Source organism: Phlebotomus papatasi, chromosome 2 (genome assembly GCF_024763615.1).
Source record: "Phlebotomus papatasi isolate M1 chromosome 2, Ppap_2.1, whole genome shotgun sequence".
NCBI classification, from domain to species: Eukaryota; Metazoa; Arthropoda; class Insecta; order Diptera; family Psychodidae; genus Phlebotomus; species Phlebotomus papatasi.
In genome coordinates, this window is record NC_077223.1 from 87,484,366 (window position 1) to 87,499,663 (window position 15,298).

General features: G+C 31.8%; 1 protein-coding gene across 1 annotated transcript in view; it reads right to left on the bottom strand.

The window, feature by feature from the left end:
• Positions 1-1,963: 1,963 nt before the first annotated feature.
• Positions 1,964-15,298, bottom strand: part of LOC129804909 (proton-coupled amino acid transporter-like protein CG1139) — a 39,753-nt gene continuing 26,418 nt past the window's right edge. The window contains exons 3-8 of the mRNA XM_055852679.1: positions 12,455-12,641; positions 12,172-12,257; positions 10,157-10,517; positions 6,788-6,966; positions 6,551-6,726; positions 1,964-3,011 (exon numbers count right to left, since the gene is read on the bottom strand). Of these exons, the coding sequence (XP_055708654.1) occupies positions 2,743-3,011; positions 6,551-6,726; positions 6,788-6,966; positions 10,157-10,517; positions 12,172-12,257; positions 12,455-12,641 (1,258 nt within the window). The 3' untranslated portion in view covers positions 1,964-2,742. The remainder of the gene's footprint in view (positions 3,012-6,550; positions 6,727-6,787; positions 6,967-10,156; positions 10,518-12,171; positions 12,258-12,454; positions 12,642-15,298) is intronic.

Consider the following 15,298-nt stretch of genomic DNA (forward strand, 5'->3'; position numbering starts at 1 on the left):
GTATATTTTGAAAGTACTGTTGTTGTGAATATTGAGAGTTCAATCAAGAAATTTCTAGTGCTTCTTAATAATGTAGAACTTGAGTAAAGGTATCGTATTTTAAATTGAAAATTGAATTATAAGTTAAATCGATTTGTAACAAAGAATCAAAACAATAAAAAAAATTAGAACAAAAGCTTTAGCATGTGAATATAAATAAAATAAATGTTCTTAAAATTTATAAATAAAACTTTGTGATTTATAAGTGAATAAATAAGTGAATAAGTGTAATTTAAAGTGAATAAATTGTGATATAAAAACGTAATCAATAACAGAACACAATTATATAATTTTTTAATTAATGTAAAATATGTAATATTCATTTAAAAATTGAACTATAAAATGGCAGAAAACAAATGGTCAGTAAAAAGTCAAAAGTGGTCAGCAAAAAATTAAATTCGATCAGCAAATAATTTGAAATAATCAGTAAAAATTTTCAATTTTGTCAGTAATAAGTAAAATTTTGTCAGTAAAAACTTCGAATTGATCAGTAGATACCTATATTGGAGTTGATCAGTAAAAAATTGAAAATTAATCAGCAGAAAATTAAAAATGGTCAGTAAAAGAAAATATGGCCAGTAAAAAATTAAAAATGAACAGTAAAAATATTCCAGTTGATCAGCAAAAATTAAAAATGAGGAGCAACAAAATAAAAAAGCATTAAAAATTAAAAATTAGCAGTAAAAAATAAAAAGTGGTCAGCGTCAGCAAAAAATTAAAAATGATCAGTAGAAATATTCTTATTGACTACTGAAAAATTAAAAAGTGGTCAGAAAAAAATTAAAAATGAGCAGTAAAAAATAAAAATTGGTCAGTAAAAAATCAAAAGTGAACAGTAATAAATGAAATCTGACCATATTTTATTTTTTATTGATCACTTTTAATTTTTTGCTGGCCCCTTTTTATTTTTTACTGATAGCTTTTTGTTTTTTTGCTGACCATTTTTTTACTGCTCATTTTTGATTCTTTGCTGATCACTTTTTATTTTTTTACTGATCATCTAGAATATTTCTTTGGTCGTTTTCAATTTGTTGCTAACCACTTTTTATTTATTACTGCTCATTTTTAATTTTTACTGACCATATTTTTTTGTTTTACTGACCGTTTTTTTGTTTTTTACTGATCATCTTTTACTTCTTACTGATCATGTTTTACTTTTTACTAATCACTTTTTACTTTTTACTGAGCATGTTTTGCTGACCATTTGTCATTTTTAACTGACCGCTTTTAATAAAGTACTGCTCTTTTTTTAATTTTTTACTAATCCTTTTAAAATTTTTACTGCCATTTTTTTAATTTTTTTTACTGACCATTTTTTTATTTTTTACTGATCATTTCGAATTTTTTGCTGACCGAATTTGACTTTTTACTGCTCGTTTATTCAATGCCCTTTGAAATTAATCAGAAATTAGTTAAATCATTCAAATAGTTTGTGATCGAAGCTTTCTAGTTAATTATAAACTATAAGGAAGGGCTTTGAAGCTTTGTGACGAGTTGACGATTTCGGAAAGACCTACAACAAAGGTGGCTGAATCAAATTCAGGATCTTACCTAGGAGTTCCTTGGGATTGACCGGAAATACTTTCGTGAAATGGCGGAAGATCGGCAAGCGAGGGATACTGACCTAGATGTCCTAAGCCTGCGAAACAATGATGACAATGATGGAATGTTCGTAGAACCGCACACAATTTTGAAGAATATTTAGTGCGATAATTAACTTTGATGATTCTTCTTGCGAAAATTATTAAAGTTATGATAAATTCTTTCCAATAATGACATTTATGAGGATTATTTAGGTAAATAATCTCCTTGGTTTTAATTAAGAATAATTTATTAAGTGGTCTGCATCAGCTGAATAAGAAGGCAAAATTGATTTTGCAAATTCTTTTGAGTGACGGAAGTGATAATTAATAAAACACATCCATTTTCGAAAAATAACTCTTTATTTTTTTCTCACTGATAAATTCCTCAATGTTCACAATCGTCAACGTATATTACAATTTGTTCCTCATGGAAGAGAGTTTCGAAAGAGACAAATTTAAATAAAAGTGCAAATTCTATTTAGTTGACACTTGAAACAGTGTCGACATTAATTTAATGCATTTCTCTCTCCAAACATGTCCATGATCTTCACTTTTGCATTTTTAGAAAAAAGATATTTAATCATTTTCTTGTCATGTTAATTTCCCCACGAGAGAAATGTTCATCAATTAATCCAAATGTCACTTACAAGATAATTAAAGCTAAAACAGAATCAAAGTTTTTTTTATAGTTCTATTTGGAGATTTTTTTTCTACAAATCATCTATATATCGCAATTTCTTCGGTAGTAATATTATAACTTTAGTGAAAATCATGCTACTTGTTAGTGCTTTCTTTTAACATTACAAATACTATAGTAGAAAAATGTTCTCGTAGGAACATACAATCTTGTTTTCACGTAAAATAAAATCATATTGTATCACAACGATGTGAATAACGATAAATCTCTTTTCATTGAACGCCACTAAAAGGCGCCAAAGTCAAGAAATACTCTATGTATTAGATTAGAATCATGTCGTAGAAAAGTTTGCTTATTTTCTTTTTTTTTCTTTTTGTAGAATAGATAGCGTTTTACTGAAATACGGCAATGGAATGTGCAGATAATACTTTCATCCTCCATTGAAGGTCTAGGTGGATGAGTCTGAGTATATTTTTGAAACGTCTAGTGATGATTTTCTCCTCCGTCTTCGAAAAATGTCGCAATAATATCTGAGATACTCGTGTAAGTGCCAACAACAAGACCAACTACACCAATTAAAGCAATCACGATATTCTTCATCACCATCAGAACTTTGTTTAGGCCTTTCCGTTCTGACCAGTAGCAGGCTGTCTGCATTAAGGCGGGGAATGCAAGTCCAAGTGCTGAGAGGCACAAAGCACCAAACAGCGAGATGAAGAGCTCCAAATTGGGAATAGCAACAGCCAAAAGGACTAAAAGAAAGAAAAATAAGAAAAGGTTACATTATGGAACAAACTAATTATTAATAAACATAGAAGTTACGATTTTAGTTCTAAAACGTAGGTAATATTCTTGATAAAGAGGTGGGAAAGCATTCCATGTTTTCTAAAATTTTCGAACTCGTGACTTTGATGCTTATCTCAAAAGTATTTTCGCATCACAAATTACTCAAAATGCCACAAAGAAAGTCTTAGAATAAATACAATTTATTTGCGGATAAAATTACTTATCCGTTCATAATTAGTTCATTACCGTTTGATAACGGATTGGAACCGATTCAGACTTATCAGGAATTCCAAGATTTATCCAACAAGCTAAAAAGTTGTTTGGGCGTTTCATTTAATCATTTTTAAATGATTCAATACTTGACATGACCGGTTCCGACAAAAAAACTCGAAAGCCAGAATCCCAAAGAAAGGCCAAAATCCCGAACTTCAAAATCCCTAAAAGCCAAAGTCTCGAAAAGACAAAATCCCGATTCGATCAAAATTCTGAATGGGCCAAAATCTTGAAAAACCAAATTCTTGAAAAACCAATATCCCGAACGTCAAAACCTCGAAAAGTTTAAATCCCGAAGAGGCAAAATTTTGAGTGGGCTTAAATTCAGAAAGACAAAATTGCGAATAGGTCAAAATCGTGAATGAGCTGAATTCCTGAACAGCCAAAATCTCTAAAGGCAAAATACAGAAAAACAAAATCCAGAACGTCAATACCTCGAAGAGCTTAAATCCCGAAGAGACCAAATCCCGAGTTTGTGCAAAGTCCGAAAGCCAAAATCCCGAATAGATCGAATTCCTGAATGGGCCAAAATCCCGAAAACAAAAATCTTAAAAACCAAAACCCCGAACGTCAAAACCTCGAAAAGTTTAAATCCCGAAGAGGCAAAATTTTGAGTGGGCTTAAATTCAGAAAGACAAAATTCCAAAAAGTTAAAATAGCGAATGATCTGAAATTCTGAACAGCCAAAATCTCTAAAGCCAAATTTCAGAAAACCAAAATCCCGGACGTCAATACCTCGAAGAGTTTAAATCCCGAAGAGACCAAATCCCGAGTTTGTGCAAATTCCGAATGCCAAAATCCCGAATATATCGAATTCCCGAATGGGCTAAAATCCCGAAAACAAAAATCTTAAAAGCCAAAACCCCGAACGTCAAAACCTCGAAAAGTTTAAATTCTGAAGAGGCAAAATTTTGAGTGGGCCTAAATTCAGAAAGACAAAATCGCAAATAGGTCAAAATCGCGAATGAGCTGAAATTCTGAACAGCCAAAAACTCTAAAGCCAAAATTCAGAAAACCAAAATCCCGAACGTTAAAACCTCGATAAGCTTAAATTCCAAAGAGATCAAATCCCGAGTTAGTACAAAATCCTAAAGCCAAAATCCCGAATAGATTGAACTCCCGAATGAACCAAAATACCATAAACAAAAATCTCAAAAACCAAAATCCCGAAAGCCAAAATTCCGAAAAGACAAAATCTCGAAAAGCTAAAATTCCGAATTCTCAATATGTGATGTGATAGCTATTTCCACGATTGAACCCATCCAATCCGCTTTTGTTGGAGATTAAGGGATTTTTTTGTGTTTTGGAAAATTATTCTACCCATTATGCTCCATATAATTTTGCTCCTTTTAGGATTTTTACCATTTTTGGCTTTCAGGATTTTGGTTTTGGAGATTTTGAGCTATACGGGATTTGAACGCATTAAAGATTTGGGCTGATACTGCGTTTAAGAATTACGCTTTAAAGAACCCTTTAAGCCTTTGATCTTGAAAATCCGTTATTAGGAATGATTCAATGATATTTTCGTAAATGAGCGAAATGTCCGCCTAGGTAACCTATTAGCTAAAACCGGTGGCAGCCAAAATCCCAAAAGTCAAAATCCCGAAAGCCAAAATCCCGATTATTTAAAATCCTGAAAGGGATGAAATTATATGGAGGAAAATGTTTAGAATAATTTCCTAAAACACAGAAGATTTCCCTTTGCCTCCAGCAAGCACGGGTACAATCGTGGGAGTAGCTGTGATACTTTTAAGAATTCGGGATTTTGGCCCATTCGGGATTTTGGTTTTCGGGATTTTGGCGTTTGGGATTTTGGCTTTCGGGATTTTGGTTTTCGAGATTTTGGCGTTTGGGATTTTGGCTTTCGGGATTTTGGCGTTCGGGATTTTGACCGGGACTCTTTTTTTAAATAATAATCATTAAGAAAACGCTTAGAAAGAAGAACAGGATGGAATGCCAATTAATTAATGTTCTAATTTGTTTATCTAAGAATTAACTAAGAAGAGACTTTTCTAAATTCTGAGATAAATTTTTAAGCTTTAAAACTTCAAAGACTGATGGTACGGTAGATACGGCTAACTTTGCAGCCCTGATCCTCGTAACCTTTTTCTTAATTCTAGCACTTAATGATGAATTTTAGACCATTCTTAAGTTTTAGAATTAAAGCAAAGCTTCCGAGGAAGGGAGAAGCGAGTGAGGGGTGCAGTCACTCACATCTACGGTATTCTTCAATAAATATTTTAAATTTTAACGTATCAAATTTATTTAAGCCTTGACACTGAAGTTATCGAACTGCACAATAAAGCAGCTGAATGGAACTGTCAAATTCCTAAAGTTTTCTTTAATTCTAAAGCTGATCAAGAAGTTCCCTTACACCTTTAGACAGAAAATTGCGAGACGAAATTGGGATAGGTTAGGCATCGCCACTATCTTACTCAGAACAGTTTTACAATAAAATCTTGGTAGAATAATTAGAAATCGAAAATTTATGTTCAAGAAAAATATTCTATTCTAATAATTCCTATTCGATAGAATACAAAATACCCTTTATAGTGGACTGGAGGAATACTAGAAAACTTGGCTTATCTATAAATTTTTCCAATGTCTAATTAAACTTTTATTGTTATAGGTAAATTTTATTAAATTGGATTGATTACGGGCTTTTAAATTATCGTGACAATCTTAACGATTCATTCAACAATTTCTGATCTTGTCATCACTTTATTGTCATTCTGTCAGCAGTTTAAACACAATTTAAGAAAATATTTATCAAACATTTGCCAACGTTAAGCCATTTAAGAAAAAGATTGATGAATAAGGACTATCGCTGTCTAATATGTTGATTAACAGAACAAGACTTTAGAATTCAAAACCAGTCTATACTAGTTTATTTACAGTCAACAATAAATCACATATTTTTTTCTGGGACAGTAAGTTTAACCTTGAAATTCCAGGTGTTAAAAAGAACAATGCAAAGTTACACCATGAGCCGAAAAAGCTCAAAAACACTTTATCAAAAAAACGTTAATGATGCTTCATTTGTTTGTGTTTAATCCATTTAATCAAATGGCCGCAATTTTTAGTTGGTTGTTATACACGTGCATGTCTCGGCAGGTAAACAAATTATTGCGGTTAAAAAAATCCACTATTTCAAAGAGAAATTACCTCCATGACATTGCGAACATGAGCTTTGGAATCATTTTAATATCAATAAAAAATTCCGTATACTTACAAGTAACAAGTACGAGCATTGTTCGTGTCACATATTCCCAGAAGACTTTTCGAGGACTATTGGTGAATCTCTTGAAAAGGTATTCATTCCAAGTGATATCAATGGCCACGTAGCAAGCAAGACCATGGGTGATATAGATAGCAAAAGCCAGCATACCCTTAACGCACTGACCAAGGCTGCAAAGGTAAAGACAACTTTAGATTTCTTTGAAATATATTTAGCATTAGAAAGCCTTACATCTCATCTGGAGGCAAGTTGAGTGTGATTGAACCCAGAACATCTGATCCGTAGTTCATGTAGCCGAAGAGACCCATTCCCACGTAGAGTGATACAATGACTATCATAGCCTTATTAAGGACACCAATTGGGCCACCAAAAGATTTCGGCGTCTTCATTTCATTCTCCAACGGAAGAATCTGAAGGAAAAAATAGTTTTATTAGGCATTAAAAATTAATTAATTAATTATACATTTATTGCATTGTAACTATTTGAAGATTTTAAAAGTAAATTAGAACATTCATGTACTAAAGTAAATTTAATATATCAGGGATATTAGATTCGTGTTTTTGAAGTAATAATAATTAGGATTAGGAATTTTGGAAAAAAATGTGGATCCAGGACTTTTTAGTACAAGTGAAATAACACCGGTGAGTGTTTGTAATTTTTAAAAACTTTCTTCATATATATATTTAAAAAAAACTAAATATACACTTTTTATGTACTAAATACCTAAATTTTCATTTCGTTATAAAATCGTTTTTTCTTATGTATTAAATGTCAGGAATTTTCATCAAATTCGGCGAATAATATTTTAGTACAAGTTTACTTAAGAAATGCTAGATTGTGTACTAATGAAAAGAAATGCAGTAGAATTCCTCAAATTTGAACAATATATAAAAACGTAACGGAATTCACGTGAAATGCACTTTCCCAAATTTAAGAAAGATAATTTTAGAGAATATATAAATGTAATTTATTGTGAAAGAAATGGAATTTGTTGCGGAAGTGAGTATAATAAGATAATATCGAGGAAACACCAGAGAAGAATAGTTCTAATTCAGACTTCACACAAAACTTTCTTTACATAACCTCAAATTTTACATTTTGAACTCAACCGTCGTTCAAATTTGAGGAACTCGACTGTAATATTATTTTATCCAACACTCGACAATAATAAATCCCTTAAGAAAAAATCCCACATAAGAAATATTAAAAAAAAGAATAAATTTTTAGTACATGAATGTACTAAACCAACCTAAACAGAAGTCTTTATCATTATTTGGAGCATTATATGTTAATATTGGACTTATTAAAAGAAAAACAAACGATTACTAAATTCATATTAAATAAAAGTATTTTTAGTACAAACTACGTGAGTTGAAAGATATAACTACCGACGATTTTTGTTACAGTAACAAAGGAATATTTTTCCAGGACCTCTAAATTCTATTTTATCTAATTTGTTCTGTATTAGACTATGATATTTAAGAAAATGTATTTTTATTTTTTATAATTCAAAATACAAATGAATAGTTTTATTAGTTTAATTATATAGGTATAAGTGCCCTTCCACTCTGAGAATTCTTTTTACAAAGTTAGTAGGGGAAAGTGACCATGCTTGATACTGTAAAATGATGTCCAAGGTTTGTGATTATTTTCTGATTAACACACAAACCGAAGCGATTCTTCCACTATGACAAAAAAATGTCTCACTTATTAGGTTCATAATCCAACCTCAAATAGTTCTTGGAAATCCTTAGATTTTCCTCAAGAAGAAAATGGAAATTCAGTGGCGATTTTTATACAAGTTGGGTCCGGGGCCTTCCTGTATAATAATTGATTCGACAATTCGGAGGCCCATATTCACTGCAAAAAATTCACCGGATACAAAAAATTGCACATCAATATTTAGACGGAACTCTAATCTATCTGCTTAAGTCGTTTGTAAGACTGGTTATTAGTTTTAAAATCACTTTTATGTAATTTTTCTAAGCCATGTTTTTATGACATTAGGGCGCTAGCGAAAACCATTTTTTTCACTTTGAGTCCATAAAAATGTCACTCTGCAACCTTAAAATTCACGCAACAGGGTTGAAGGCTATGTCAATTGTCGATAAAATTGGAGGATTACAATAGGTGTAATTATGAAAGAATCACATCTAACGATAGAGTTACCACTTTTAAATTATCATTCATGGACCCTTCTTAAAATATAGGATGGACACAAGTAGAATTTATGAATTTGTTACCACCCACAAAAACAGTGTCCACCAAGTAAAAATATTTTTACATAAATATTAGTACTGATGACCCCTCTATGTGCCTATGATAGTAGTTTTCGTGAACAGCGACATTAATTAAGAAATACTTATGAAATATCATGTATCGAAATTACAGTTTTGGACCTATTTTTGATTTTTGCTTCCTGAAACTAGGAAAAAAGAGCTAGGATCCTAATTTTTATAGGAAATGTGAGGCTTAGCACCAGCTATTGAAATATATTGCGATGAGTCATAACTATTGATTAACATAGGAAAAAAATAGTTATTATCAAGCTTGGATCGTATCAAGCATGGTCACTTTCCCTATATTTCAAAAATTTTAATAGCGGTGGTTCGATTAATAAAAATTTTCAATTTTATGAAATTAAAAGAGAAATAATTAAATTAACTAAGTAAAATCATAGTTAATACGATGAAACTGCTATTCTCTTATTTTTAGAAAGTTCTTTGTTAGAGAAAATAAAGTGTAGGACATTTTCAAAATTAATGGTGCTACTTAATGAAAAATATATAAAAAAAATATCTTTTTAAATATTTTTTTAGCACATGATTGTTCTGAAGTGCTTTTGCATTATCGACTTTTATTTGAGTCGATTGCTGGCTCGACTGTTTTCCCAGACTTTGCCGTGTTCTAAAACCACCAAACAGTCGTGACATGAATCAATACAAAGAAATCCCAATTATGTAGAAAATCTTGAGAACAGTCATGCACTAAAAAAAATGTTAAGGAGAAAGATGTCCTCTATTCATATTTCATTTGAATAGCACCATAAAACTGACTCTTGACTTACAGTTTTAGTACAATCATGTACCAAACAATTTTCGAAATTAAAATAGAGCATTATAAAAGCATATTATAAAGTAAAAATATTTCCATTTACTAATTTCGTGAGATATATATTTAAAGAATTAAATAAAATTTTTGTTAGGGACGTGGCTTTTTGTTGGTACTTGTACTAAAAGTTTTAAACTGTTTTAGAACACTGAGAAGAAAAAGAGAGTACGATTAACTTTTTTTCCTCGTAATTTTAACACCTTTTAGGTGTAAAAATATATCAACATTTTTTAATGTTAATTGTACACCTTTTTAAGAGTAAAATTAACATGAAAAAGGGAAATTGTAACCCTAAATACACCTAAAAAGGGTAATATTTACACCGATTTTGGATCAATCTTGCAGGGTAAAATTTGCATTTTTGGAATGTTATGTTTAACTTTTTCGGATTTCTCTCAGCGAACAAGTATTTAATGCTAGTTTAGTACATACTGAGGAGTTAATAGATATAATAGATAAACAAAAATCAAACAGAAGAAAATGCTTACCACTCCGATGGCTTCCAGTGCAAAGAGGACTGTTCCGAAGAAGAGTGGAAAATCCCTCAGTTTCCCCACTGGCACGAGTCCATCAAATGAAATAGGCTCTCTGAAGATGTAGTAGAGAATAATGCCAAAGGAGATCAATGTGATGAAGTTGGCGATCGTCGAGAAGGGTGCCAGGTATTTAAGGTTTCTCACCCAATTGATGAGAATCAGAGGTAGAAGAATGATCAGCATGTACAGTCTCACATCGGTCTTCTCTTCAGTATAGTAATCAACGATGGACTTTATGTTTGACGACACAAACACCACATAGACACAGCAAGTGCCCAATTGATAGATCAGCAGAAATGTATTGATCACGTGCCTGCAAAACAATAATCATCAGTTGCAATTCAAATCGATGTCGCAATAGCTGATTTGGTGTTTTTGGCTAATTGATTGAGGAAAACGCAAATTTTGCGCGATCTGCGTGTATGACATTTAATTGTATTAAATGCCTTGACTCTCCATTCATTGAATCTTTTTCACCCTCGCCAATTTGTGTGGCTTTTATGAATTAACAGCCCAATCGTACGAGAGGAATTCAGCAATTTGTATTGCGTGCGTGTTTTATTAATAGAAAGATGAACCGCTTCGATGTCATATCGTGAGACAGAGGTATGCTTTTTTTATTTTTGGACCAGTTAAATTAATGCCGCAAACAATGATCAAAGTCATGAAGATCGATGGCACGATGAAAGGACACAACTGATTTTTGCAAAGAGGCATACAAGTTACACGTTTAGAGACATATTTCATAGAAATTCTTAATTTGATTCCAAAACCGGAAATTTACGATTTTGGGATCAAAATATGCACTTTAAGAGAATTTTTGATAAAAATGATTTTTTTTTTAATTTTGAAAATCAACTTTAATATCGCTAAACTACAGGATCATTATCAGATGAAAATTGCTAGATTTTTCCGGGATTTCAAAACCTTTCATTTAAGTGCATCTAAGCTTGTCCAAAACGATTGAGGAATACGCTTTCTGTAAGAGATAAAGATAAGAGAAAGCGCGATACCTTCGGACGACTGAAGCTTCGGACAACTCAATTTTTTTCTATATTCCTAATGGGTTTGACTCATGGCACTTATAACCTATCTCGTTGAGCGATTGCAAACCTAGCCTGAAGGATATTAGAATTAAACAGTTCCGCTTAAATTCATAAATGCAATAGGGGAAAGTACTCTCCCTGCGAACGTTCATGCCTTCGAATAATGTGAGTTTCTTTAATTTTTCCTAAGAGTCTTTGACATTATAAGCACATAATTATCAATTATTGATAATAAGCTAACTAATGTTCAATTGAAATATATAGCCTTAGCAAAACAAAAGAAGATTCATATTATTCAAAGGCATGAACGTTCGAAGGGAGAGTACTTTCTCTTATAAATTAAATCTTTATGGCTCTAGCACACCTTTTTGGTCAGGAAAATTTCATGAAGTCGAAATTCGAATCACTTTCTTCCTCACACATTTTGCATATGACTATCTCATTCTTTCGCACTCTTCTTCTTCTTTTGAACATCACACCAAATTCAATTTAGCTCAATCGAATTTAGAGAGCGAAAAAATGAGACAGATATACGCAAAACGTGTAAGAAAGAAAGGGATTCAAATTTCGGCTTCGTGAAATTTTCCTGATCTAAAAGGTGTGCCGAAGGCATTATTATTATTTTTCTAATTTATTCATAAGGAATAAGTTCAACTAATTTTGCAGAATAGAGGCTTATCAGTTGCTAGTGATAAGCCCCCTATAAATTTTCCAAACAAGCATTATCTCAGGGACGATCAATTTGCGAATTGGTCAGAAATTTTGGGGCAAAAACTGACACGTTTCATTAGCGACTTGAGGTGCTAAATTCGTTTGGTATGGCATTCCCCAAATGTTAAACTAGGCAGAGATCAACGATTTGGCGACAATGTCAAGAATAGTAGCGACATACATAAATCTGCATGACAAAAAAGAACTTACACAATCCGTGGTGCTATTGCCTGACACCATCCGGGACCATCTGAGAGAGCGGCTTCAGCAACAGCCGGATAACTCAAGCTGGGAACCTAGAGAGACAGAGAGATTAAACGTTAAATTTACGTGCAATTTCGTCTGCAGCGGGAGAAATATATGGCATGAATTTATTGTGAAATTCTATAAATAGCACATTCTTTGCATGACAATTGATTTATATTGAGAAATATTTCTCCCATTCTCAGTCTTTAGTGTTTGTTTCTCCTATCGGACTAAATTGGTAAATTACCTTCTTCCTCTTGCACATCTCATATTCCACTTTGATCAGCATATGAATGCAGTAGGTGCACAGCAATCCAATCAGAATTGTACCAACGCTACCGACAATGTAACCTGCATGGTAGAAGGCCATTGGCATAGCTAGGATACCCGTTCCCAAGGATCCTTTCAGCAGGTGAATTAACGTTTCAGTGTTTCTAAAGTGAATCCAAAATGGGTAATATGAGTAGGGCTTGAAATTATAGAAGTTACATCTCTTTATAGGATCTTGTGCAAGGAAAATTTGCTTAATTTTTAAATTAAAGGTTTATCGGTTTTACTGAAAGTACCCATTTCTATAAATCAATTAGGACCACTAAATTTGAAAGATCTTAAGGATGAAATATTGCCCTTATCATACTATCGTTAAACAAAATTAGAAAATTATAAAGTATTAGGGGAAAGCGCGTTACCTTCGGACGACTCAAGCTTCGGAAAATACAAGTTTTTCCCTATGTTCCTTATGGATTTCACCCATAGCCCTTTTCTGAGAATTTGAGACTTTGGACTAGCTATTAAAATATAATATTATAACACTGAGAGAAATCCGAAAAAGTCAAAATAACATTTCGGAAATGTTAATTTTACCCTGCAGTATTGATTCGAAAGTATTGATTACCCTTTTTAGGTGTATTATGGGTTAAAGTTGCCCTTCTTTCATGTTGATTTTATCCTTAAAAGGTGTAAAATTAACATTAAAAAATGTTGATATATTTTTACACCCAAAAAGTGTTAAAGTTATGACGAAAAAAAGTTAATCGCAAAAATTAATCCTTTTTTCTCAGTGAATTGCCCAAATTATTTATAACACATTGAAAGAAATTAATTCTGCGAAGCGTAAATCATTCGAAGGTAGCGCGCACTTCCCTAAAATTAATTATTACTAAACTTGAGACTGGAGAGTGCCTTGTCGGATCTTGGATAAAATCCAGAACAACAAAATTCCGAAAGTGAGACTTTAATGACTTTGTTTTGGGAAATTATTTCACACATTATCTGCCGTATAATTTCGACCCATTCAAGATTTTGGCTTTAAAGATTTTTTTTTCAACAACGAAAACTTTCGGGGTTTTGGCATTCGGAATTTTGGCTTCCGGAATTTTTAACTTAATTTCTTATTTTTTAACTTAATCTTGGTTTCTATGACTTGACACAGTTCACAATTGCTGTGCCATTAAGTTTCAATTGTTAAACCAGAAGTGGGCTACTCTTGAATAAACCAGAAGTATTTCGGGCTCTCTGGATAGTGATTCCAAATAACCGGGTTTTTAGGATAGACGGTTAACCGGTTATAGAAGGGTCCGAAACAGGTTAACCGGTTTAAAACTGGTTTTAAATTTAAGATTAGATTATGGAATTTTGAGCAATTTTTCACAACTTGAACTTTGATGTAATATTTAACACATAAATATACTCTTTTTCTCAGTTAGTTTAGAACTTATTTATTTAATTGCTTTATTTTGTATTTAAAATAGTTCAGGAAACTTTAGAATTCAGGAAAATTACTGGGAGTTTTTCCAATAATACCTGTAGTAACGTGGAAAAGCTAATGCAATGTAGATTTCCGTAAAAATAACTATTTTTCATACAATTTATTTTTTTTAGAATAAATTGGTTATAAACGTTGTCATTTTTGACAATCTTTAATGAGGAAATACTTAAAAATTTTATTCTAGACATTGTAAAATAAAAAAAAAAAGAATTTAATAGAGAATATTTTAACGAACAAATCGAAAGGGTTTTCCTCTTTATTTTTTTAAAATCCTATGACTAGTTAAATCTTATTAAACTTAATTTTAGAAAATTTGAACCGTGGAAGAAAAATATTATTCGCAAAAATATAAAAAAAGAATATTGGGAAGATAGTACCAAGATTTTTCGCTACCCATATTCGTTATAAAGTTTTTTTTTTGTAAAACCTTGTAAAAATATTATCAATTTTTTTTCAACAAAAAATCCAGATTTTTCGATCGGGAATGGTTTCGAACGTCAATTTTTAGATCATTCTCTATAGAAAACATACTAAATGCTTAATTTTTGGTATTATATGTCATGAAAATCATGATTATAATTTACACAAAATTCACAAATAATTTCATAGAAAAAATTCCGTAGGAATTTTGAAAACATAAAGAAATAAAATAAAAGGAAACTTTTGTTGTTTTTTACTCCATCGGTTGAGAAACTAATAAATACTAGATTTTACACCCGTTTCATCTCTAAGAACCGGTTTTGAAACCGTCTCCAAAATAGGGCGGTAAACCGGTTTTGCGAAACCGGTTAATCGTTGTTCGAATCACTGTTTCTGGATCCCTTTTCAACGCTGAAGTATTATAATACCGGGCTTCGGATTCGGAATTTTGGCTTTTGGGATTTTGTCTTTCGGAATTTTGGCTGTTCGGGATTTTGGTTATCAGGATATTGGCTTTAATTATTTTGGACGGTAATGACCACGTCGAATATTGAATCATCTAAAAACGAAAAATAAATCAGTCGTATCAAATAATCCTAAATCGTAGCCTATAATCGTATCCTAAACCCTAAAATGGGGTTTCTTTGAATTGGGGTACCTTGCCTTGAGTTGGGGTATCCTTCAAATAGGGTTTTTTCTCCAATTTTTATATTACAATTAGACCTTACCCTAGCCAATTTCAAATCCAAATTACATTAAGTGAAGCCCATTCAATTTAGAAGTACAATAAAAAGTAAAATTTCAAAAGTTCCCCAATTAAAAGGCACCCTACATTCCCCTAACTACGTTAATTAAAAGTAAAAAAGCGAGTAAATAAATGTTAATCAAATTTTAAACGTCTCG